At 42.2% G+C, this 24607-nt stretch overlaps 2 protein-coding genes, 1 non-coding gene and 1 pseudogene across 5 annotated transcripts in view; 3 read left to right on the top strand and 1 right to left on the bottom strand.

Annotated features, from left to right (window-relative positions):
* Positions 1-5844, top strand: part of RIPK1 (receptor interacting serine/threonine kinase 1) — a 45682-nt gene extending 39838 nt beyond the window's left edge. The window contains exons 9-12 of one of the 2 annotated variants that reach the window (XM_037148745.2): positions 44-598; positions 994-1104; positions 1994-2143; positions 3796-5844. In XM_037148745.2, the coding sequence (XP_037004640.2) occupies positions 44-598; positions 994-1104; positions 1994-2143; positions 3796-4082 (1103 nt within the window). In that variant the 3' untranslated portion in view covers positions 4083-5844. The remainder of the gene's footprint in view (positions 1-43; positions 599-993; positions 1105-1993; positions 2144-3795) is intronic. The other variant, XM_037148746.2, reaches the window with a different exon arrangement.
* A 3970-nt stretch (positions 5845-9814) lies between these two features.
* Positions 9815-24607, top strand: part of BPHL (biphenyl hydrolase like) — a 42430-nt gene continuing 27637 nt past the window's right edge. Inside the window, exons 1-3 of one of the 2 annotated variants that reach the window (XM_053664116.1) lie at positions 9815-9963; positions 18956-19059; positions 23854-24020. In XM_053664116.1, coding sequence (XP_053520091.1) covers positions 9827-9963; positions 18956-19059; positions 23854-24020 — 408 coding nt within the window. In that variant the 5' untranslated portion in view covers positions 9815-9826. The remainder of the gene's footprint in view (positions 9964-18955; positions 19060-23853; positions 24021-24607) is intronic. The other variant, XM_053664117.1, reaches the window with a different exon arrangement.
* On the top strand, positions 11197-14864 carry LOC119051792 (protein SGT1 homolog; annotated as a pseudogene).
* LOC119051793 (small nucleolar RNA SNORA33) lies at positions 16405-16532 on the bottom strand. Its single transcript, XR_005082995.1, has one exon. It is a non-coding gene; the product is annotated as a small nucleolar RNA SNORA33 (small nucleolar RNA).

Raw genomic sequence — 24607 nt, 5'->3', positions numbered from 1 at the left:
TTTAATGTTTCATGAAACTCTAATGCCGATCATTTCTTCTCAGCCACAGAACAGCCCTGTTCACTGCATAGTTCACAGGGACTTGGGATGGGTCCTGTGGAAGAGTCCTGGTTTGCTCCCTCTCTAGAGCACCAGCAGGAGGAGAATGACCTCAGGCTGCAGAGTAAACTCCAGGAGGAAGCCAACTACCATCTCTTTGGCAGCCGCATGGATAAGCAAACAAAACAGCAACCCATACAAAATGCAGCTTACAATAGAGAGGAGGAAAGGAGACGAAGGGTCTCCTATGACCCTTTTGCACAGCCAAGACCTTATCAGAACCCAGGGGTAAAAGACCTTGCTTCTTCTAATACAACCAGTCATGGTAATGAAGTACACCAACCAGTTGGACTGACCAGCCAAACCCAAGGACTACACTGGAATAATGGATCATATAATCCACATGGTTTTAGGTCAGGATCACTAGATCTGGAAACAGTAGGTTCCAGAGTTTGTTATGGGCCAAGTCACATTCCAAACCTGCATAAAACTCCAGTGCCTGAGACCAACCTACTGGGAAACACACCCACCATTCCATTCGTCTCCCTGTCATCAACAGGTAAACAGGCCTTTCAGTCCAATCTTATCTTTTTAAAAAATTTTTCTGAAAATAAAACAGCTGTTAGCTCTGTTGTAGACTATAAGGTAACAAAGGGCCAGAGTTCAGAGTCTTCCACTGCCAGATGCAACTTGCCACTGTGGAATAGTCTCCATCTGATCACTTGGCTTGGGCATATTTTAGTTTGGGTGGGATTCAGTGCAGTTGTCCACAAGTGCTGGTTTATAGGTTTTCATAACTAGTGAGCATCTCCTACTCTAGCCTGAATCATAGTAGTCCCATTATACCCAATCTCTAATGCACGTGAAAATATCTGCCTTTTTCTTTTATTTGCTTGCTATTTTTCTGAAGGTAGGAAATAAGTCTTAGATATTTTTATTTCTTATCTCATATAGGCCAAAGACTGCCATTTGTGATGAAAACCGCATTGTTGGGCTGCCTTCACCATCAGTCATTTTCAGAACTCTTTTCACCTTCCCAGGCTGAAACTCTGTACTCATCAGACAGTAAATCCCCAGTCTCCTTTCCCCTCCCAGCCCCTGGCAACCAACCTTCTACCTTTTATGTCTATGAATTTAATTACTGTAGGTACCTCCTATAAGTAAAATCATAGATTATTTATCTTTACATTACATAATGGCCTAAAAGTTCATGTAGCATGTGTCAGAATTTCCTTCCTTTTTAAGGCTGAATAATATTTCATTGTATGTATACACCACATTTTACATACCCATTCATCTATTGATGAACACTTGAGTGGCTTCCACTTTTTGGCTATTGTGAATAATGCTGCATGGGGGTATAATACCTATTTGTGACCCTGCTTTTAATTTTTGGTAGTGTTATACTTAGAAGTGGAATTGCTGGATCATAGAGTAGTTCTGTTTTTAATTTTCGGAGGAACCACCACACTGTTCTCCACAGTGGCTGCACCATTTTGTATTTCTACCATTAGCACACAAGGGTTCCAATTTCTCCACTTCTTTATCAGTGCTTATTATTTTCTATTTTTATGATAGTAGCCACCCTAATTTTTAAAAAGAAAAAAATTTAAAAAATTAAATTTTACGGGATGGCATAGAATAAGTAATTTAATTTAAACATTTGGAGTAAAGAAAGCCCTGCCTTTTTACTGTGTTGTATTTTTCACCTTACTTTTTAAAAAATTTTATTTATTGATTTTAGATAGAGAGAGAAAGGAAGAGAAGGTAAGATAGAAACATTGATTTGTTGTTATACTTACTTATGCATTCATTGGTTTATTCTTGTATTTGCCCTGACAAGGGATTGAACCCACAACCTTGGCGGGGCAACACTAACCAACTGAGCTACCCAGTCAGGGCTTATCTTACTTTCCATTTAGATGTACTTAGCTGTGTGCTTCTCTCTATTCAGGTGAGTCTATAAAATGTTCCATATATAACAGTACTGGCATTCAGATTGGAGACAAGAATTGTATGGAAGTTGGTGGAGTGAGTTCACCATTCCTGGACAGCATGTACAAGAACCTGAAAGAGCCCACTTCTAAGTACCAAGATATCTTTGGTAAGATGCCCTTTAAAATTTCTCCCTGAAAGTTGTCTCATGTTTCCTCTGTGAAATATCTGTGTAATTCCCATATAATTTCTTAGTAATTTATTTAAGTTTAATATGGAGAAATTTACAATGTCTAATTCATGGATTGTTGTGAAAATTAAATGAGTCGGTATGTATAAAGAACTTAGAATATTGCTTGGCACATAGTAAGATCTAGAAAAGTGTTAAATTATTATCATTAGTCATCATCATTAATGCTACTACTCAGATGTAGGAGAGATAGCTCCTTCAGGTCCTCATCAAGAGGGATTTTGTAAACTATAAGAGACTGCCCTCAGTGGTGCGTCCGTAATGAAAATGAAGATTTTTCCCACTAGGCAGGTTCATAACATTAATCCCAAAACACAACCTGGCAAAAGCCTTCATGAGGCCAAAAAATGTGGGGAAAGAACCGCGCTCTCGGGTTAACCCTAAGACTGGCAAATTTTCCTACTAAGGTCTAGATAGTAAATATCTTAGGCTTCAGTGACCTTGAGGTCTCTGGTGCACTACTCAACTCACGTTGCTGTGAGTTGAGCCACAGACCATATGTACACGAATGGCTGTGCTCCGGTAACACTTTGTTTACTGAAACAGGCAGCGGGCTGGCTCTGATCCATGGGGTGTAGTTTGGCAATCCCTGATCTAGTCCATTTGAAGGATGGACTTTTAAAATTCCTAGAGCAGAAGTTCCTAAATTGGGGGGAGACAAGGGTATCTTTAATAATCTGATGAAACTAAGGTTTTCCTCTCCCGAAGAGGAGAGGACAAAATTTGACAAATATCCTGGGAGGTTTTTGGACCACTGACATCCAGTGGTGATGATAAAAACTGCACTGTGGGGATCTGAGGAAAAAATGGGCATTAAGAGGCAAAAACTAGATGTCTTTTCCCTTATATTCAGCTTACTGAGGTAGGATGAGGATCAAGCAGTATGGTTTGTTCACGGTGGTTATTTTATACTTTTGTTTCTTTTTGTTACTTTTGTAAAGGCCTAAGAGGAAGGAACCAGTAGAAGGAGAGAGGTTATGACTATAGGAGAGGGGAGATAGCAATGGGGGCAGGGGAGGGATGAGTCCAGAAATAGATCTTGAACAGTATAGATGCCTCATCCCTTAAAAGACAGGGAAGGCATTTTGATTGAACAAGTAGGTTCACACTTGGTGGTCTCAGTTTCCTTGATTAAGTAAGGGGAAAGTGAATTGTTGGGTGAAGGGGTCATGGTTGAATGACCTTAATTCTAGCTATATGTAAGTAGAAAATACCCCAAAGGGGAAAAAATGGTGTTTTTTTTTCCTTTACATCAGAAAGCTCTCATGTAAATAATGCTGCTGGCTAAAGTTGTATAAACAATCTAATAGTCAAACGGGGTTTAATCCCAAAGCCATCAGCTGTGGCTCAGAGATGCATCTGCTGGGAAGAAGAGGTCCCCTATTCTAATTTACAAAAACTCCTCCAATGGGCTAGTTGAACCATCACCCAAGGAGTCAACAGCTATGTAATTAAGAAGTTGTCTTTTCCACTGTACTCCAGGTACTCTTCACTTTATACAGGTTTTTGAAGCTAGGATGTTAAAATGAGTTGGCAGCTTCATGCCACTGCCTTTTTTTTCTTTTTGGCAGATAATACCACTAGTCTGACTGATAAACACCTGGACCCAGTCAGGGAAAATCTAGGAAGGAGCTGGAAAAGCTGTGCACGGAAACTGGGCTTCACTGAATCTCAGATTGATGAAATTGACCATGACTATGAGAGAGATGGATTAAAAGAAAAGGTTTACCAGATGCTCCAAAAGTGGTTGATGAGAGAAGGCAATAAGGGGGCCACAGTGGGAAAGCTGGCCTATGCACTCCACCAGTGTTCAAGGCTAGACCTTCTGAACGCCTTGAAATATATCAGCCAGAACTAACTCTAAAAGGAGCTTTGGCAGCATGAAATAAACTCCTTACTTAGTGAGTAATCCACTGAAACTGTGCTGCCTCAGATCGTCCAGAATTCTTTCCTCACTGATATGGATCCTGTATCTGCTTAAAAATCATGTTCTGCATTTCACAGCTGGACAATGGGAAAGAAATCTACAGCAGACAACCCACTACTAAGAAAGACTTATTAATGGCCAAGCCTCAATGAAAAGAAGCCACCTAAGTGGGTTTGAAAAGGAAAGAAAAGATATTTGAGGAAGATCATTTTCTTATACTTTATCTCATGAGCTTCAGTTCTGCTATTCATTCTGTTTTGTGGAATTTTGCTTGAGCAATGAAGAAAATTTAGAGGATGTGAACTAAATCAACTTTCTTATTTTGTGCTCTTTTTTTCCACATAGGCTCCTGTTATAACCAAAGTACAGAAAAATTCTAAGTTCAAATATTTTGGTATTACAACCACAGTTCATTCCAAAATTATATGTTCTGTTAACTTCAGTATCAAATTCTGTATCAGTCAATACAGGCTTCAAGAACTGCATGCAGTCTCCGCTCCATAAATTAACTGAAGGTATTTTATGGTGTACTAAGAAGGGGAAAAACACAAAAATATCAGTTTCCCAGGCAGTTGTTGCAAGAAATTGCTAATAATTGTGACAATTACAAAAATTCTTGATTAAGTTTTTTACTTCCTCCCTAGGGTTCTGGCACTTGAGGCACTTTCCCAACCTGTGTGCCCTGCAGAGGGAGCAGGAATGCAGGGATGTTATCTTCACCTGAGCTCTGACTGGAGCCTCAGGGCTGATCACTGTTGAACATCTCTCCAGTTTACCCCAGGGTGCTGTAGAAATATTTTCTTTTTTGTGTGTGTGAGTTATAATGTAGAAAAAAGGATAGCTTCAGAGTCTGGTAATCGTGCTTCTAGCACTCAACCTTTCAAAGCCCACATGAAACTCAGGAATGAATGAAGAAACTGGAAGACTAGAATACTGAAGCCAACTCGGCTACCCAGCATCACTGCCAGCACTTTGCTAAGCAGAGAGGGTATGCCATGGAGGGAAGGAGAGTGGTGCAGATTGTCCAGTCTGGCTGCCCGAATAGATTCTAGTGCCCGGTGGGTTGATAACAGAATTGTTCATTCTGGTTCTAATCCTCCTCCAACTCAACCCAACAGATAAACACACATGTGTACACACACACGTACACACCCCACCCCACCCCCGAAGTGGGACTGTAAAGAGTTTCTCACCTTCCGCACTATTGGCATCTTGGGCTGCATGATTGTTGTGGGGAACTGTCCTATGCATTGTTGGATGTTTGTGAACAACCCTGGCCTCTACCCACTAGATGGCAGTAGCACTGTTCTCCCTGTCTTCCCATCCCCAGTTGTTACAAAGATGTCTCTAGGCATTGCCAGATGTTCCCTGGAAAGCCAAATTGCACCAGCTGAGAAGAACACTGTTATAAATTAATGAACCTCAGTTTTCTTACCAACACATGCACAGGCTCACTCCTTAGTTGCCACACAGCTCTGATTACAAAGACCAAAAGCAAAACTGAAGGGGGAAAGGGTCCCAGGCTTTGCTAGTGGGAGCTGGATGCTTTCTTTTCTAAATGTGTACCTTGTACCTTGTCTTAATGGTGTTCTGAAGTTTTTAACTTCCAAAGAGATTGAATGATCCATGATAAGAGGCAAAAATGAAAAGTATTTTGACTTTTCAAGAATAAAATTTTGTACCTTAAATACAAGCCATTGAAATGATGTGTATTTGTATAAATGAGACAGTTTAGGTTTCTCCACTGAGAATTTACCACTTCGGTTGGCAGTTCCTGTACCTCATCCTCTTTTCGCTGCCTGCTATTGGCAGGAAAGAGGAAGCACATGGTAAAAAGAGGAGAAGCTTCTGGACAGAGCATTGTCTCTCAGTATGAAAGCTCACCACACTGAGAGCCTGCAGCACTGCAGGTATGTCCTTCCAATGTGGCTCGGAGGCCTTGGCTTCAGCCCCAACTCCAAAAACTGGGCTGAAAGAAGTCAAATTTGTATCGGAGGAGTATCAGGACAAGACCCAAGCACCACAAAAACATTAGTCCTCAGAGAAACCAACTAAGTGAACTGACGCAGAATACAAAATGAGAAAGAAGACTATCCAAAGTGTTCCAAAAAACTACAGCATTCCAAAAAAGAAAGATCAAAAGGTTACTGCTGATAAATAGGACATGCTTCTAGCTCAGTATCGCAGTATCGCTCAGCAGAATGCCGCTTGTTACGCTCATAACCTTTGCTTTGGATCTAGAATATGAAGTTAGGTCCTCAAAAATAAGTTCTTTTTTAAAAAATTTACCCTTTTATTTTTTTTTTAAAGATTTTATTTATCTTTAGAGGGAAGGGAAGGAGAGAGGGACAGAAACATCAATGTATGGTTGCCTCTCATATGTCCTCTGCTGGGAACTGGCCCGCAACCCAGGCATGTGCCCTGACCGGGAATCAAACCATGATTGTTTGGTTCACAGGCCCACGCTCAATCCACTGAGCTAGCTACACCAGCCAGGGCAAAAATAAGTTCTTTTTTACAAAATGTTTTAAATAGTATTTGGCTGAACATTTTAATGCCTTATGTATAGAGAACAGTTTTTCTTATTAATACTAATATAAAAAAGTGTTTATATGATGATTGCAGAGGCTTCTAGTGACAAATCATTGAAGGGTAGTGCTACTACTATGAATTTTATACAATGTGATAATCCACGTACGGGGTCCTGAAATCAAGCAGACAAATTCCCCTCTGCCACTCTTCAGCTGCATACCTAGGACCTGCTCCCTAACCTCTTCTAGCCTTAGTTTCCTCATCTATAAATAGAAAGGCCAAAGTACGTACGGTTGGTGTAAAGAATAAAATAAAATGATGCATCATAAGGTGCCTGGCACAAAAATAGTAGCTATTTTTTAAACTGTATACGTGCATTATACACAAAGGACTACTTCTCAAGTGTGTACCTTAAACAGTGACACCAGTAATTTCACAGTGCTACCATTTTGCTTACCAGCAGGATAACTGGTGTTGAAATTGTAGACAATTGTTTTCAAACCTTGTCATCTCTGAAAAGAAATAACAATCAACATTTCAGAAAAAAAAGAAATGTTGCCCCCACTTTTAATTTGTGAAATTCAAGTGACAGTAGTCAGCTGAAATACATACTTTCTTTCTATGCAGGAAATTTGATGTGACAGATTTATGTCACATCATAAGTAGAACATAAATATTTTTGCATATTCCATAGTTAAGCCAAACCTGCCTTTATTACTGAAGGAATTCCAGTGGGCCAGTAAGGATACGGCAGGTAACAGAACTTTCCATGGCTGTAACACTTAAAAGCACCTTGGGTCTCTTGGAGGAAAAATATTGTAATATGCACGGAAGCTGTTGTCATCTTGAGTAACCCAAGCCAAGACTCTTCCAGTTATCCCCAGTTAAGGGAAGGTATAATGTTAGAATTAAAGGGGTGTTGTTTTTCTCCACTGAATCTTCATGTCCAGGTGTTTATAAAGCTTGAATTTTATGGTCTTGAAAAAAATATTTTGGCCCTGGCTGGCGTAGCTCAGTGGATTGAGTACAGGCCTGCGAACCAGAGTATCGAGGTTCAATTCCCAGTCAGGGCACATGCCTGGGTTGCAGGCCCTGGGATGTATGAGAGGCAACCATACATTGATATTTCTCTCCCACTCTTTCTCCTTCCCTTCCCCTCTCTCGAAAAATAAATAAATTAAATATTTTTTTAAAAAAATATATTTTAGCATAGCAAAATATACTTAACATAAATTTACCATCTTAACCATTTTCAAGTGTATTAAGTCAGTGGCATTAAGTATGTTCACACTGTGCTCCGTTACCACCATCCAAGTCCATCCCTATTAAACACAAACTCTCAGTCTCTCTCCACCTAGTCCCTTACAACCACCATTCTGCTTTCCATCTTTATGATTTGTCTCCCCTGGGGACCTCATATAAGTGGAATCAGCCAGTATTTGTCCATTTGTGATTGGTTTATCCACTGAGCATAATGTTTCCAAGTTTCAGAATTTCCTTTTTAAGGCAAAGCAATAGTCTATTATGTGTATACACATTTTATTTATACTTTCATTCATTGATGGACAATTGAGTTGCTTCCACTTTTTGGCTATTGTGAATAATGCTGTAAATTGGGTGTATCAATATTAATTTGAGACCCTGATTTCCATTCTTTGGAACATATATGCAAAAATGGAATTGTCAGGTAGTTCCATGATTAATTTTTTGACAAATGGATATACTAATTTCCACAGCCACTGCACCACTTTACATTCCCAACAATGCTTATTGATTTTAGTGAAAAGGTAAGGGAGGGAGAGAGAGGGGAAGAGAAACATGGAGGAGAGAAACATCTATTGGTTGCCTCTCATTGGCACCCCACCAGCACATGCACCTAGGCATGTGCCTAGACTGAGAGAGACCTTTCTTCCCTTTGTGGGGAGACTGTCCCAACCAACTGAGTGACACCAACCAGGGCTGGTTGTTGTTTGTTTGTTTTTTAATAGCCATTCTAATGAGTGCAAGGTGATATGTGTGGAGAGCAGGATCAATAAAATGGCATTGGTCTGGTCAAGATAGCATACACTACATAAAGTCGAGTCGCTCATGTCAACCCAAATGGCTGTCAGCCAGCCCAGACACTTTGATTCAAGAGGGAAACTACCAAAGACAGAGCAGACATGTCTGGCAAAGAGACATGCCTAAGCTATCTGCACCTGTGGTCAGAATAGCCATGTCTGTAGAGCGTGACCACCCATAGATGGGCTCCTGGGGAAATTCCACATCTGGCATCAGGGGTGCTAGGACGTTTATGAAAAAGACCCAGAAGGGTGGAGTACACCACTTTGAAGGTACAACTGAGGCAGGCTCCAGACCACTGCTGAGACAGCTGAGCTCCACACTCCAGAGTGCTACTCCATGCCATGCTGATCTCCCTTGGCACTGGCTGCCCGAGGCTCTGCCCTGCTAGACTGGGATATCTGTCCTGCTACGCATCTGGCTCTGACGATCATTCCTTGCAAGACGCTGGCAACTCCCTTGCCCACTGTGCTGTCTCCAGGGCCTGCACACGAGACTCTGGGACTCTGGTTCATTATCCTCCATTGGTTGTGTGTGTGTGTTACATTTCTCTTAGATTGTTAGAGTGTGAGTAGGAATTAATGTGTGTTGAAGTTATACTTTGAGTGAACCTGCATTCGACAAAAGTGAGTGAATAGCGTAGTTACTGGGTGTGACTCCTGTCTATTCCTTGGTGCCGGGCTGCTCAGCTAGCTGAGTAGTTGCCCAATGACTTACAGGAAAGGACTATATTGGGAACATATGCTCATGACAGTATGAAGAATAAAAATGTTTTAATTCTATCGTCTCTAGAAGCAAATACACTTCACCTCACCTTCACAGCCAGGAAGCGAGCACCCCAAGAGAATAAGATCTTTGCCTGGGGTACCGGAGAGACCGCAAACCCCTATTTGTCCGCAATCTGCGAGAATTTAGTGAGCTGCCAGATTGAGGCGGTGGAGGTAGGGAGCATTAAGGAAATGTCAGGCGGAGCAATGCAGGCCAAAGCTGCAAAAAGGAGGAGGAGCGGCCTAGCGCATGCGAGTTTCCTGCCTAGCTGGCGTCAGCTGTGGTTGCCCTGGGAGGCCCATAGGGGTCGACGCATGCGCTCCATGGGGTTGGTGCGACCTGGGACCATGGCGGTGGCGCTAGGTAGCCGAGGCGCGGTACGTCTGCGCCTCCTTTCGGCTTTGAAGTCGGGTATCTCCGTTCCTATGACCGGGACCCAGGCTTTTTTCGGGTAATGGCGCCCACTCCCCTGCGGGAGTTCCCGTGATTAGTTCAAGCGCTCGGGGCAGGGGGTGGGGGGCAGGGTTAGGGTGGAGAGGGCGTGACGGAGAGGGCGCGAGCTGACTGGAGGAGGGGTTGGGAGCAGGGAGGGGGTGCGGCGGAGCTGACCTCACCTCTGCGAGCCCTGCCTTAGCACTGGAGCGGTGCAGCACCTTCAGTTCTGGAACTCTGGAGCCTTTAAGGATCCCGTGTTAGAGTCCAGCTCCTCCATTAGGCAGACCAAAGATGAGACAGGTAGTAAGCCAGGACAAATGGAATAGGGAAACTGAGACAGATAGTTAAACAGCCGAGCAGTTTACAGCCGGCTAGTAAATCACAAATCTTCTGTAGCCAAGGACACTTAAAATTAATGATTTACAGTTCTCCCCAACCAGAGGATAAATAGCTTAAATCATTCTAGTCAGGGAAATACATAGTAGAAATCCAGCTGGTACCATTTGTGCCAGCCACACTCAAGGACAAACGAAGTTGAGGAAATAAATTTCATTTGGCTACATCAGCATAAAATTGATCAATATTCTGTTGAGATCCTTCCCAATGGCCTCCTCTAAACTCCCAGACTTTAAAAACCCTTAAAAAATAAAGAGTCTTAGCATGCCCTTCCTCCCTGGAGTACACCCTGCACCTTTCCCTTCTTCCCTCTCCTCTTCCCGCACAAGCACTCATTTTCTAAACCCTAAGGGACCACAGTGAGACTTGCAGCCTGGGGAGCAATGGGCGGCGGCAGCAGCAGCTCCTCCAGGGCTAACCCCATGAACAAGTGTCCAAGGCCCACTTTTCTCTGATTTTCTTGAGAGTCAAAGCCACTCAGTCTAGGCGCTCCTGTTACTTCAACCCTAAGCCCTTCCTTGTGTCAGTGTCCCCAGCTGTAATAAATGTACTCCCAAAATCACCTGGACTAGTGTTGTGAAACCTCTGCTGCTCAAAGTCAAGAACCCACACACTCAGGCTGGGCCTAGGCAGACTGCTCAGGGCCAGTTCCCTTTCCAGTAACAAAGGGACCCAGGGAGGAAACCTTGTTTGCTTAGTCACACACATACTCCTGACAGAGGTTACAACCTCAAACCCCTTACTCAGTCTGTTACTCTGTCCAGTCTCTCTTTTTTTTTTAAGATTTTATTTATTTATCTTTAGAGGGGAAGGGAAGGAGAGAGGGAGAGAAACATCAATGTATGGTTGTCCAGTCTCTTAAGAGGCAATAATTTCTCATGTTTCATTGATCAGAAACCAACCTGAGAATATCTGTGACCTGTTAGCTCTCAGAAACACAGTCCCAAGTTCTAGAGTCTTCTCTTTGCTGACCTCATGCAGGAGAATCACCTTGGGAACTGGGAAAATTCAAATTCCTGGGCCTGACTCCCAGGGATTCTGATGTTTATCTGTGTTGATGTTTCTCTTTCCTGACATCCTCCCCCCCACACACACACAAATTTTGAGATAGACCAATAACCAAAAAAAAAACACTTTGGTTAATCTCTGACTCACTGTCTTAAAAGTGAGTGTCCTGGGTCCCAAGAGATACTAGGCAGAAAATGTGGGTAGAGAAGCAAGAAGCTTGCTTTACTTTATTCCCTACAGACCTACCTACACACACACATGCACACACACACAGTGTATATGGGCAAGTTCCATGCATGACTAGGAAGAAAAGTCAAATGCTAGATAGGTACCTGGCGTTTAGAACTTCACTATATGTAATGTGGAAACTTCTCATTTGAAAACATTTTTGGAAGGAGAAAGGAAAAATCTGACTGGCTTTACATTTTTTTATGTTGTGATTGACTGGGAGCTTCACATTTGATTTAGGTTTTTAAAATTATTTTAGATATTTTAGAAGATTTTCAGGACTGTTTTGATACCGATAGAAAAATATGTCAATGTCTGCAGCAGTGTAAATTAACACTGGAAATGGTGACTAATCCAATTTACTGTTTGCAGAAGGGGATTGAAATAAAGTTGTGATTTTACCAATATCAAAGATATAATAGGTTATTTAATGGTTGTAGGAAGGAAGGGCAGTCCATTTGTTACAGGAAAATGAAGCAACCAGACACCAAGGGATTCTGGAGTACGAGGTTTATTAACGTGCACAGGCCCATGGGAGTCAGTCTCCAAATTCTGAGCCCCGAACAAAGGATTCTTGGGGTTTATATAGCCTACGGGGTCTTCCTGTCTACAGAGCAAAGCGAGATACAGAAGTGAAATGCGGTAATTAGTTCTATCTATGGGGCAGAACCAGAGTACAAAGGCTAAATGTGAAAATTAGTTCTATTAGCGGGGATGCTAGTCCTCGTCCTTGTGACTGTCCTGCTGTTTGCTTTTCCCACACGGCCTTATCGTTCTTACAGGGCGCCTGGGGTTTTGGGTGAACAAAGGTCTTCCAAAGCTTCCCACATCACATTAGTACTGCAAATCATTCTTCCTAAAACATCTCTGAAAAACAGGCTTTCTGGATTTTGAACTGCCATTTTATAAATGTGCTTGCAGATTATTATGACATGTAATCAGGGAAAACAAGCAGTGGTATTGGTTAATCCTGAAACAATGCTGCATATAAGTAGGCAAAAGCACTCCTGAAATAGCCAGTGCTTGACCTGCAATTGAGTTGTGTTCCAAAAACCTGTTTGTAAGTCTGTTTTTTGGAATGCTGGCTCTTTTCTTATTTTATAATCTATAAAGTGGTGTGTCCCAGGGTTAGATTAAAAAAGTTGTTTTATCTAGAATTATAGGTTACATACAGTTACAATATTAATAACTTACAGAACCTAAAAACCTGCCTGCAGAAAAATGTTTTCCAAATTCAAACTCAGGATGTTCTGCCAGAGAATCAGAGCCTCTCCTTCACCTGGCGCCTGCAACCACCATCTGTCTGGTGGTCAGGGTGCATGTGGCCCCACTGCTGGAGCCCTGTTAGGGACCCTATTCAGCTATGAGGTTATAAATAATGGCTTCCGGCATTCAGATAGCTCCATTGCCACTTCCTAACTCTGGTAACATAAGCGAGTTATTGGGTTGGCAAAAAAGTTCATCTGGTTTTTTCGGTAAGGTAGCTCTAGTAGCACTTAGTTGTCTCTAACTTCATTTAAAATGTTGTTAGATTGTATTGTGACAGCTGTCATGTCAGTGTGCATTTAAAAAGCCATCAAAATTAATGAGTTTTTGCATAGCCATTTAATATTGAAGATGGAAGAAAATAAGCAACATTTTGGCATATTATGCTTTATCATTTCAAGAAAGGTAAAAATGAAAAAAAAGATTTGTGCAGTGTATGAAGAAGGTGTTGTGACTGATCAAACTTGTCAAAAGTAGATTGTGAAGTTTCGTGCTAGAGATTTCTCACTGGAAAATAAAAATACCCCATGGTCGGGTAGACCAGTTGAAGTTGATAGTGATCAAATTGAGACATTAATTGAGAACAATCAACGTTCTACCATGCGGGAGCTAGCTGACAGGATCGAACTATCCAAATCATTAAAATTATTGGTGAAAATGAAAAGTGTGTCTTTTATTTTATGGAAAAAATAAATGGACTTTTTGGCCAACCCAAGATTTAACCTCTCTGAGCTGCCACACGCCTTGCAGAATTGTTCTGAGGGTTTGAGACAGGGAATGGAAAAGGCCTGGGACATGAGAATTAAGTGATTAGTAGGTGAAATTAGTAATGACAGAAATATGAATGTCTAAATAATAACACAATATATAAAAGATGTAAAAGTATGTTACCAGAATTCATGTAGGATGACCTTGGTAGCAGCAGCTCCAGCAATAGCCGGGACGGCAGCCACTGCAGTAGGACCTGCAACAGCCCAGAGGTTTTTCCTGAACTTCTCAGATGCTCTGATCAAAGAGGACCCCCAGGTGCCATCAGAGGAGCGGACTGAGGCTTTGGAACAGAAACCAGATGATGCACAATAGTATTGTCAAAGAGCTTATCGTCACATCTTTCTCAGGAATTACTGTGATGCTATTGCTGATGCAAAGAAATCTCTTGAACTTAATCCAAATAATCCCACTCTGGGGCTGAAAAAAGAGATATGTGAATACCCTGGGGGAAAAAAAGCTATGCTGCTGTAAACTTTTGCAGAAGGACAGAAATTAGATAGTGTGGATGCTGATTTTATTGTCTGGATTAAAAGGTGCCAAGAAGCTAACAGTGAGTCACAGTCCAAGGTGTCTGTGTCCCAGGGGCCCATCAGTCAAAAATCAAGTATGACTGCTGTCAAACAGAACCTGAAGTAATCATCACACATACAGTCAGGAATGTGCAGAAGAAAGATGCATTATAAAGGTAGCATTTTCAGAAAAAGAGTTGCCTGCGTTAGTGAAACTTCCTACTGGAGAGGATTGCAGTTTGAAATTGAGACTTTTTGAGTTCTGTAGTACCAGAACAGAGCATGTTTAAAGTACTTGCAACAAAATCGAAATTAAAATGAAAAGCTCGAGTCCACGAGATGGGGAAAGCTAGAGGGGCAGGGAGGCATGCCAGAGCTGGGACAGTTGAGAGCAGGTGTAAAGAGCTCATATCCATCATCACCTCATACAAGAACTTGGGATAAATGGGTTGGAGAGATCAAAGAAAAAGAAGAGAATGAGAAGTCAGAGGGAAATGCAGCTTTAAACAGATTATTTCAGCAGATCTATTCAGATGGCTCTGCTGAGGTGAAAGGTTCCATGAAAAATCATTCATGGCGTCTGGTGGGACAGTTTTGAGCACCAACCAGTCTGATGTAGGAAAAGGAAAGTTGAAATCAGTCCTTCTGATGACGTGCAATGGGAAAAATACTAAATTAATTGTCTATCACTGTATTGCATATATATATTCACTTAAATTTCATGTAAATCCATGTCCTATGGTAGCTTTATTGTAGCCAGTGGTTACTTTGGAAAAAAAAATAGCTACATATATAAGATAATAGGGAATATGTAGGAATTTCAAAGTGAAGCTGTATCCTATTAATAGCCCCCATTTTTATTTCTAAACAAAGTGTAAAAAAGTGTCAAAGGCTCTGGTGCCAGACAGATGCTCATCTTGACTTTGCATTTCACCAGCAGTGTGACGGGGCAAATTGCCTACAGCATCTAATTCTCAGGTTCCTCAGTGGTAGAATTTGGTGAATAGAATGTGCATCACATGGAAAAATGAATGAGATGATATAGCTGTTTGCAGAGGCTGCTATTTAGTTTAAAGATTAAACTCATTTTAATTATTTACACATTTTTACCTCCCCCCACAGTAAACTCTTCCTCTTTGAGGGGTATAGTTCAGCCCACTCAGTCAGGAACTGGTTGTCATTGTATTGCTCCTGACCTTCTTCTCTTTCACAAAATTATCCAGCCTCTCACAAAAAAAAAAAGCAGTCAGGACAAATATGAGGTAAGACAAAGCCTCTTTTACCTGAGCGTGCCTTTCTACAGGCTGTTTTTCAAAAGGGAGACAGGATTTTATTTTTCTCCAAGAAATTAACTCAATCCGGTAGTTCTTAACCTGGTTACTTATTACAATCTCTTGGAGATTTAAAAAAATACAAATACCTGTATCCCACCTCAGAGATGCTGATTTAGTGCAGCCTGGACATCTAGATTAAAATTTTCTGGAAAGAAAGGGGAAAAAAAACACTAAAAAATACTTAGTTATAATAATAAGTAAAATTTATTAGACACTTAAAAAAGTTTTGTCAGCCCTGGCTGGTGTAGCTCAGTGGATTGAGCGCGGGCCTGCGAACCACACGATTGCAGTTCGATTCCCAGTCAGGGCACATGCTTGGGTTGCAGACCTGTTCCCTGCAGGCCAGTTCCCAGCAGGGGATGCATGAAAGGCAACCATACATTGATGTTCTCCCTCTCTCCTTTTCCCCTTCCCCTCTAAAGATAAATAAATAAAATCTTTAAAAAAAAAGTTTTGTCAGATGAACCAAATCTAAATTTGAGTTCCACTGAGATAGTGGGAGGCAGGGAATCCTTCTAAAAAGGAACTGAGTAGGCTGACGTAGGTATTGGTGAAGGCATGGCGAACTTGAGGTCTGCAACCTACATCCCCAAGGTCTCCTATATCCCCCTCCTCCTCTGTCATAATACTTGGCAAACTGTATAGTACCTGCTGGCTGCAGGTTTCATTATCTGTCTTTTTGCCAGACCCCAAGCAACATGGAGTGCCCAGAGTAGATGTTTAGGAAGTATATGAATTGAATGAATGAATAAACTAACCGACTGAATAGTACAATGGTGTATTGGCACTTTAGAGAGTGCCTGCCAGGGTTGTACCCCAGTTACCAAATGATGGTCTCCCAGGATTGCCCTGGGCAGGTATATATATATATGTTTTTTTATTTTTATTTAAATTTTTATTTTTAATTTTTTAAATTTTATTTATTTGTTTGTTTGTTTATTTATTTAATGTAGCCATTTTCAGGGACCTTAATGACTTTAATGTCTTTAAGGCTCGTAACATGGCTTTACTCTTGCCAGCTCTCTAAATTTCTGCAGAAACACATTCAGGTAAGCAGACTTATTGACTGGCTTGACAGGTATATTTTTCACTCTTCATAGGTAATTCTAATGAACATACTTGCTTAAGAACACCTGATTTAGGGAAGTGATTATAAGGAGGGAGAAAGTAGTGGAAAAGACAGATTGACAGCCTAAGGAAAGGCATTTATTTTTGTGCTTTAAATTTTCTGAAGTTTTCTATCTTTTTTCCCATCTGAGACTTTGGAAAATTGGGTATCTTTGATAAAATAATATTTTATTTTTAGAAAGAGGGGAAGGGAAAGAGAAAGAGGGAGAGAAACATCAGTGTGTGGTAGCCTCTCTCATGCTCCCTACTGGGCACCTGGCCTGCAACCCAGGCATGTGCCTTGACTGGGAGTCGAACTAGTGACCCTTATGGTTTCTAGGTCGGCACTCAATCCACTGCACCACACAAGCCAGGGCAAATTTGGTATCGTGAATGTGTTTCAAGCACATGTCAGGGCCCTTCAAGGCCTGGTACCTGCAGCTGACTCTTCTACCACACATGCAACTTTTTCTGAGGCCTGCCTGCCATCTAAGTGGCCCCTTAATAAGCCTGCCATCTCTAAGTGGCCCCTTAATAAGCTGCAGAAAAAACGCCATCCCCACTCATATTTATGTAAAAATAAGTCATTCAATAAGTATTGTTTTTTAAAATAAAGCTTTTTTTTTATGTTTGAAATTGATTTGCTTTTGTTTATAAGCAGTTCTCTGTCCTGTTTCCCCAAATTGGTCATTGATGAAAGGTTTCAGCAGCCTCCATGACAATGGCAGGTGCCTGTGGTGTGGTAACCTACAGGCTGCTGATGACAGTGTTCTAGGGACTTTTTTGTTCTCCTTAGCTCCAAACCCCTTCATAGTTCGGCCTCAGAATACACTCCCTCTTTTTTTCTGCACACTCCTGCCAGGCTGAACGCTGCCTTGTCCCCACATATGACCCTTGCTCCTATGCCTTTGATCACACTATTTCCTCTTTTAGAATCATCTCCCCACCACATTCTTGGAAGTTCATCTTTAGTGCTACTTTCTCACTCTCCTCCAAATACCTCTACCCAGCCCTGATGTGATCTCTCTAAAGCTGCCTTCAAAGCCTTCTGCCTTAACAACCCTTCTCTGACATTGAGTTGCCATCAGGCCCAACTCTGAACTACCTGCTTTTATTTCTATATTAGGCAACCAAAAGAATACAGGCCAGGGATAATAATTCTAAAAAAGAAATCTGGAATGGGGAATCAAAGCATACATACAACAAAGTGTAGAAGGAAATTACAGGTTTTTTTTTTTTAAATATAAAAAGAGATTATAAAAGCTGAAGGAAGGGCAGCCTGTGTAAGCCAGTGCCTCGGTGCTGACTCCTGGGGCCCTGGAGAGGTGGAGACAGCAGCACCCGGTCATGACAGTGCACTGGCTTGGACAATGACAAAGTTGGTGGGGAGAGGGTGGTCATCTTATCGTACATAACATCGTCATTGTATAAATTTACAAGCAAGGAAGGGAGCCCCTCAAAAATCTTCAGGGCATGAGGAGTAAAGTGTCAGGGGATTGAGCAAAAAAGAAAAGAAAAAAACTCCAAAAGTAAAAATAAAAACTAACTTACAAAAAAGAAAAAAAAAACAACAGAAACCTGGCATGGCACATACCAAGTCAGAACAGACCCTGGTGGTAGCCCCAGCCTGAGACCCTCTTCGTGCCGAGCACGTGCAGTTGGATGCTGCGTCATGGGCCCAAGACCAAGGAAAGTTGGTGGCAAGGGAAAGGCTCTTGAGATGAGAGCTTATGGATCCAGTTATTCAACAGTCAACCCAGGAATATTTCAACATCTTAAAAAACAGTCTGGCCGTATGAGAGCAGACAGGCATTCCCAAGTAGAGCCCTTCTGCAGCTGGCTAGGGGATGTGAGAAATCGTGTGTAAAGGACAGCCTTGAGATCAGGGCCTTCCCTATGGACCCGTGAGCTCTGTCTCACCCTTGGGAATGCTGCCAAGGTAGCTGCCAGGGCAGGTAGCTCCTCTAGACCTGCCACGATTTAGATGATGGCCCAGGGTCTGTGCTGCTGATGCTTCCCCTCACATTCCATTGTGCGTCATTCCCACGTCAGCCTGCACTTTGGCACTACTGGTTTCCAGCTCACCAGGCAAGTGCCTGTGGGCCTGTGTGACCATTGATTTGAGCAAGTGCTTTTGTAGGATAAGCCCCGAGCTATGCTGTCAGCTATTCAAACATGAAGACACAGTCCAGGTGTGCAGTCTAGTAAGGAAGATACAAACTCGTGTCCTTTTTCACGTTCAGAAAACTGAAGCAGAAATCAAAATAGTCTGAGAAACCTGAAGAAGGTACTAGAGCTGACTCGTGTCTATAAAAGGGCAGTGTTGTCATATTACATTGGTACTGCTAAATAACAATTTTTCTTTGGGGATGGGTTTTTTCATTTCTAGCACTGCAGTAACCTCTGCCAAAGTGGCTGTGAATGGTGTCCACCTGCATTATCAGCGGACTGGAGAGGGCGAGCATGCTGTCTTGCTGCTTCCTGGAATGTTAGGTCTGGAAGGTTTTAATGGAATGCTCTTGAATGCTGTGTAATCTGTGATGCTTTCACAGTATAGTTGCCAAGTACTGATTATTAATTTTAGTGCTTTTATGGAAATGCTTAAGTAATGTTTGCTATAATTAATATTACATGATTTAGAAAGATAACTTTCTGGTATATGCATTTTTTCATTCCTTTAAATACCTGTTTTTTCCCATGCAAGTACACCATGTAGTTGGTTGCCTACTGTAGGGGATCGTTCCACGTGGTGTGGGAATGTAGCCCAGCCCCGACTCAGAAAGGCCAGTGAGGAGCAAGGCTGGCACACAGGACCCAATCCCACAGATAGGTTTTCCCAGGGGGAATCAGGCCTGCTTTGTACCTAAGCTACTATGAGACTTGCTTTTGCTAAAACTCCCTCATCCTGAATTGAGGCAGAAAATACTTACTGCATATCTTTAAAGTAACTTCCTAAAGTCTGTGCTAAACCTCCCAATTATGGAGTGTAACCAGTTCAACAATTTTTCCCCTTGATCTGTAACATCCTTCTCTTTGAAGTAATCAGCAATATTTTTTCCTTTGTTATCTGTAAAAGGTAATCACCTATAGCAAAACTGTGCATAGTATACGAGGACCATCCTCAATGTAAAGTATCCCAAAAAGCAAGAAAAACCTGCCCAGGCAGGGGTCCGGGCCCTCTCTCTCACTTAGAGAGTAGCCGTCCCTTTTTCTCCACAGGACTTCTTAGTCTGTGTGAATTTGTCTCTTGCAGCCACGACACATGGATCCTGCCAGCCAGGGTCCACATTAGCCTATTGTTTGGGAGTTGAGGAAAGGGGTGTGGGAAGAAGGGATAGATGAAGACAAAAGATGAGTGGGTGGCCAGCCATTCCAGATTGCTGGTTTTAAGGTTTTTCTTGGATGGGAGATTTTCGGCACGGAAAGATGGATTGATGGCCCTTTGTGATGGACTATGTCAAAGTAAGAGCTAAGAGCAAAATTGAGCTTAGAGACTTTTTGAAAATCAAAATTAGATTTGTGTGAATGGAGTATTGTAAAGCCAGCTGAATCTCAATCTCATTTTGCAGATAAGTAGTTTAGATGTAGAAAGTTCAGAAAGAAATTTTCCAGTGATCTCAGAACATGTCAGGTTTGGTTTGAATGGTTTTAGCATTGCATTGTTTTGTTAAATAATCCTAATTGATACTTATTTCCTTATGATGTGTTTCTTTCTCTTAAAATTTTTCAATTACTTGATGGTTTCCCTTGGTTGAGCCTCAGCTGATTATGGTACCATTTTAAGTATTGAGGCATCCTTGTCTAGATGGTACTTAGTGTCTTTTTTTTTCCTTTAAGCTATATAATGAAGGAGGATATTTAACCCAGTGGCTGATGTTGAGCCAAAGTTATCTGTAAAAGCAATGAATAATTTATCAGCTTAGATTTCTATTATTTCATATTGCAGTCATTATCCAGGTATAAAAAACTTGACAATTTCATTTTTGTTTATGTAAAACATTAACCTCTGAGGGGGTGACTTTCCTCGCAAGTCCCCCCATGTGCCACAAATGAAAGTGAACATGACCGAGACATGATGTGATCTGCTTGGGGAGAAGTGAGCAGTAGCCAGTTTCTCCGAGGAGAAAAAGGTTATGAGCTCCCTCCTCCAGGGCCTCTTATTGGGTTGTAATACACAGGAATACAGGGTGGCAAGGATCAAACAGTAGATAACATTTCAAAGAAATCTGAGGGTTTACTATGAGTCAGTCTGTCAGAAACAGAGTTTTAGGGTTTCCTGTTTGAACCCTTAACATATGAATGAAAGCACTCTTAGCAGAGCAGATTTCACAGGTTTATCAGGAAGTCTTTGTGATTCCAGATTTTTTCCCCAGGACATACTCTAGCAAGGCAAGAAGCCGCACCTCTCCCAACAGGTATTCAGGCTTAAGGGGATTAGAGCCAGGAAGCGCTTCTCCCAGAGAACATGGGGACTCGGGCTTTGTCAAAGCCGGGTGGGGGGGGGGCAAGAGTCCATTGCTCTTTGTTGCAGCCCCCCCCAGTCCTTCCCTGATGGCCTCCCAAGTGATCATGTTTGGCTTATGTTGCCCCCCGCTGTAAGGGGTCTTACCCGTCATTGACTTCCGACAAAGCTTTGGGGACAGGGAGAGGAAACTGAGGCAGCATTTGCTACCAGACAAGCTTTGTCTCCTTGTGGCTCACATTCCAGAGGTCATCCCTCACCCTTAGCCACAAGGGGTTGAGATACAATTCCTAGAACCAGGCAGAGTGGTCTACAACAAACCTCACTCAAAAATCAAAAAGTCAGACAATGAGATTGCCCTTCCAATCCCCTGTCCCCATCACCCAGTTCCACATGTAACCAATGTTGATGTGTTTCCTTCTCAAATGTCATATACTGGCAACTGTTCCTTAGAATAAATTTTTTAAAGTTTTAGTATTGTTTGCACTGAAGTCTTCAAATGTTTGTCTGTGTGCCCGAAAGCGGGTATCGTTATTTCTGAAATTGGTCTTGAGATTGCTGTTCCCTTTTCCTGCCTCCTCAGCTCCTGCCCCTCTGTGGCAGTCCTATGGACAAGTCCCTTCAGGAGCCATGAGAGCAGTAGGCATGAGCTTGAGATCCATTTATGTTTTTAGCTTAGGTTTCTGAATGATTTACCTGAGGTTGAGAAAGGCATATCTTGTCAGAACAGATAACGTCAAATGATACCATACCATTTTGAAAGACATTTTCTAATAATAGCTAGTTTATCAAGCAAGACGTTTAGTGTCTCTTTGTGGTCTGAGTTATGAGTCCTCAAAAACCAAGCAGACCATAAAAATAAAGTGCTGATTTGCCCCTGGACTGAGCTCTTTAAGGAACTGGCCTTGCACACTGCTATGAGTGGGTGTGAGCACAACACATGAGAGAGCTCGACCTGTGTGTGCCCATAGTGGCCATGACTAGTGTGGCAGGCTGGGAACTGCTGATACAGGGTACAGCCAAGGGGGGGTGGGGCAAGAAGGATTTGGAGTGGTGTCCAGAATTCAAAGTGTATAGGAATATTGGAGAGACATATAGGATGTCCTCACCCTCCCCCCCCAGGAGGAGGGGACCAGTAGAGCAGGGCCATTGAGAGCTGTTTTGCATAGCAAGTTTTGCAGCTAACCTCTGGAATGATTATTTAACATATCTATAACCTTTAACTGGTTTCATAGATATGTTAAATAGCTGTGGCCAAGTTTTGAGCCAGGGAGAAGGGAGTGACTTCTACCCAGGATGTAACTAGGGGCTGCGCCCCTGAGTGAGAGTGCCTGTGTGGGAGCTCGTAAAAGATGGGCTCCAGGACATGAGGGGATAACTGCCCAGTTGAGGAGAGGGCCACTCGGTTTGGGGCAGAGTGAGGACCCCTGCAGTCATGTAGGAGAGAGCCACGCGGTTTCAGCAGAGTGAGGACCCCCTCTTGGTGAGGTGAAAGAGGGAGCCACGTGGTTTTGGCAGAGTGCGGACCCCCTCTTCCCAGTTGAAAGGGAAAACCACGCAGCTTTGCCAGAATGGAGATCCCTGCAGCCAGGTGAAGAAGAAAGCCACATGCTTTTGGTGGAGTGAGAACCCCTGCAGCTTTGGTAGAAGAGGCCCACGCACCTTTAGAGTGCCCCCTTTGGCCGAGTGGCCTGGAAAGCAGGAGAGACTTTGACTGGAACTGGGTACAAAGGACTCTTGCCAGTGGACCATGAGAGGGTACCACAGTACTTTGGATTAACTAGAGAGATCCTGCCTGCACAGTGACACAGCTGACGATACCAGCAGCCTGAACACAGATGTGTGCTCTTTTCCTGATTTACGGTACCTGGAGTTGGGACAGTGGGGGAAGGGAGCGCTGTGGGTGTAGGTGTATACCCTAAAGGACTTTAATGTTTTAGTGGAGGCATTAAGCCTAAATAGCATTAAATAAACATTTTGTTTCCTTTTCACAAATCTCTGGCATTGGGAGATGTCTTTCCAATTGGCAGCGGACAGAAGAGCCCAGTAGATATTAGTATTCCATCCTTGGGAGGGGCCCCTGTTGTTCTGTAGCAGTTTTTGGCGTCCCTGGGTGGGCCAGATATTGCCCGCCCCCCTTGGACCTCTTGTTCGGTAACACTGCCAGTCAAGTCTGCCACTGACTTGTTAATACATGCTGTTCTGTAATTTTTTAATGAAATAAACTCATTTGTTTCTTTCACACTCTGCCCTCCCCAGTCATTTCGGTGTTTAACTTTCTAGTTGCTAGTTATAACCACCCAAAAGTCTTCTGGGCTGTTCACATTAGCTTAGTAAAAAAACATCTGGGGTTTTAGAATTCTACTTTAAAAACTTGGATCAAACCTCATAAACTGTTCTACAGGTACTGGAATCTCCCTTACTTGTAACAGTCACTTAAAAAAAGAAAAGCAAAAAATAACCCAGAAGCATATCATCAGTAAGCTTAATTCTGTGCAGTTTCATTTATTTTTTTAAAGGAAGATGAGGCTGAAGAGGTACCAAATTGCTGGACTTTAATAATCCCTGACCAGGGTGTTCGTCTTTATCAAAGTGGCCACCAGGAGGCCATAAGAAGCAGGTCTGAGCTCCCAGGGAAAAGGAAGTCAACCTCCCTACTAAATGAATTCCATCGTTGCAAGGCTCCTGTGCTGATTATAATTGGATGTCTGGCTTTGAGTAGAAACTTTTTGCTTTGTTTTAAGATTGCAGTTATTTATTTTTTACAGTAATGCGTTTGAAACAAGGAAAGCATTCCCTTGAATTAACCAAGTCGCTGTTTTCAGGAAGTGGAGAGACTGATTTTGGACCTCAGATTAAAAACCTAAATAAGAAGCTCTTCACGGTGGTTGCCTGGGACCCTCGAGGATATGGACATTCCAGGCCCCCAGATCGGGATTTCCCAGGGGACTTTTTTGAAAGGGATGCAAAAGATGCTGTTGATTTGATGAAGGTGGGCCTCTGAGGGAAGAACCCAAGGGAGGGAGGATGGCTGGGCCTGTCTTCATTTATTTTGTTTTTGGTTTTTATTTCTACAGGGGTGATACCATGCAATTCCTACAGAAAATTTAAAAAATTCAAATACATATAAAGAAGAAAGTAGAAATATCCCACAATCCATCTATGTAGAGACACTACCACCAAGACTGGCCAATCTTATTACATATGTAAATACACATGTTTATATTGATGGCGTGATACTGTACCTAATTTTTTTGCACCTTACTATGTTATTGAACAGTTTGTCAAAGAGATACTTCCCTATCAATAAATATTAGTTTATATCAGTATTATAATAGATGCATAGTATTTCACTGTATGGACATACTGTGTCTCATTTTGCCTCTCTTCTAATGGTAGATAAATAACTCAATTTCTTCATCCTCACCAGAGGATACATTTATTGATTTTAAAGAGAAAGAGAAACATCAGTGTGAGAGAGAAACATCGATCAATTGTCCCCTGCACATGCCCAGAGGGGCTGAACCCACAATCTTTTGATATATAAGACAAATCTCCAACCAACTGATCCACCTGCCA

The sequence above is a fragment of the Artibeus jamaicensis genome, unplaced genomic scaffold (genome assembly GCF_021234435.1).
Source record: "Artibeus jamaicensis isolate MK-2021 breed Jamaican fruit bat unplaced genomic scaffold, CSHL_Jam_final contig_335, whole genome shotgun sequence".
NCBI classification, from domain to species: domain Eukaryota; kingdom Metazoa; phylum Chordata; class Mammalia; order Chiroptera; family Phyllostomidae; genus Artibeus; species Artibeus jamaicensis.
Note: the sequence above shows the minus strand (reverse complement) of the source record. Positions and strands in the feature narration are given on the sequence as shown.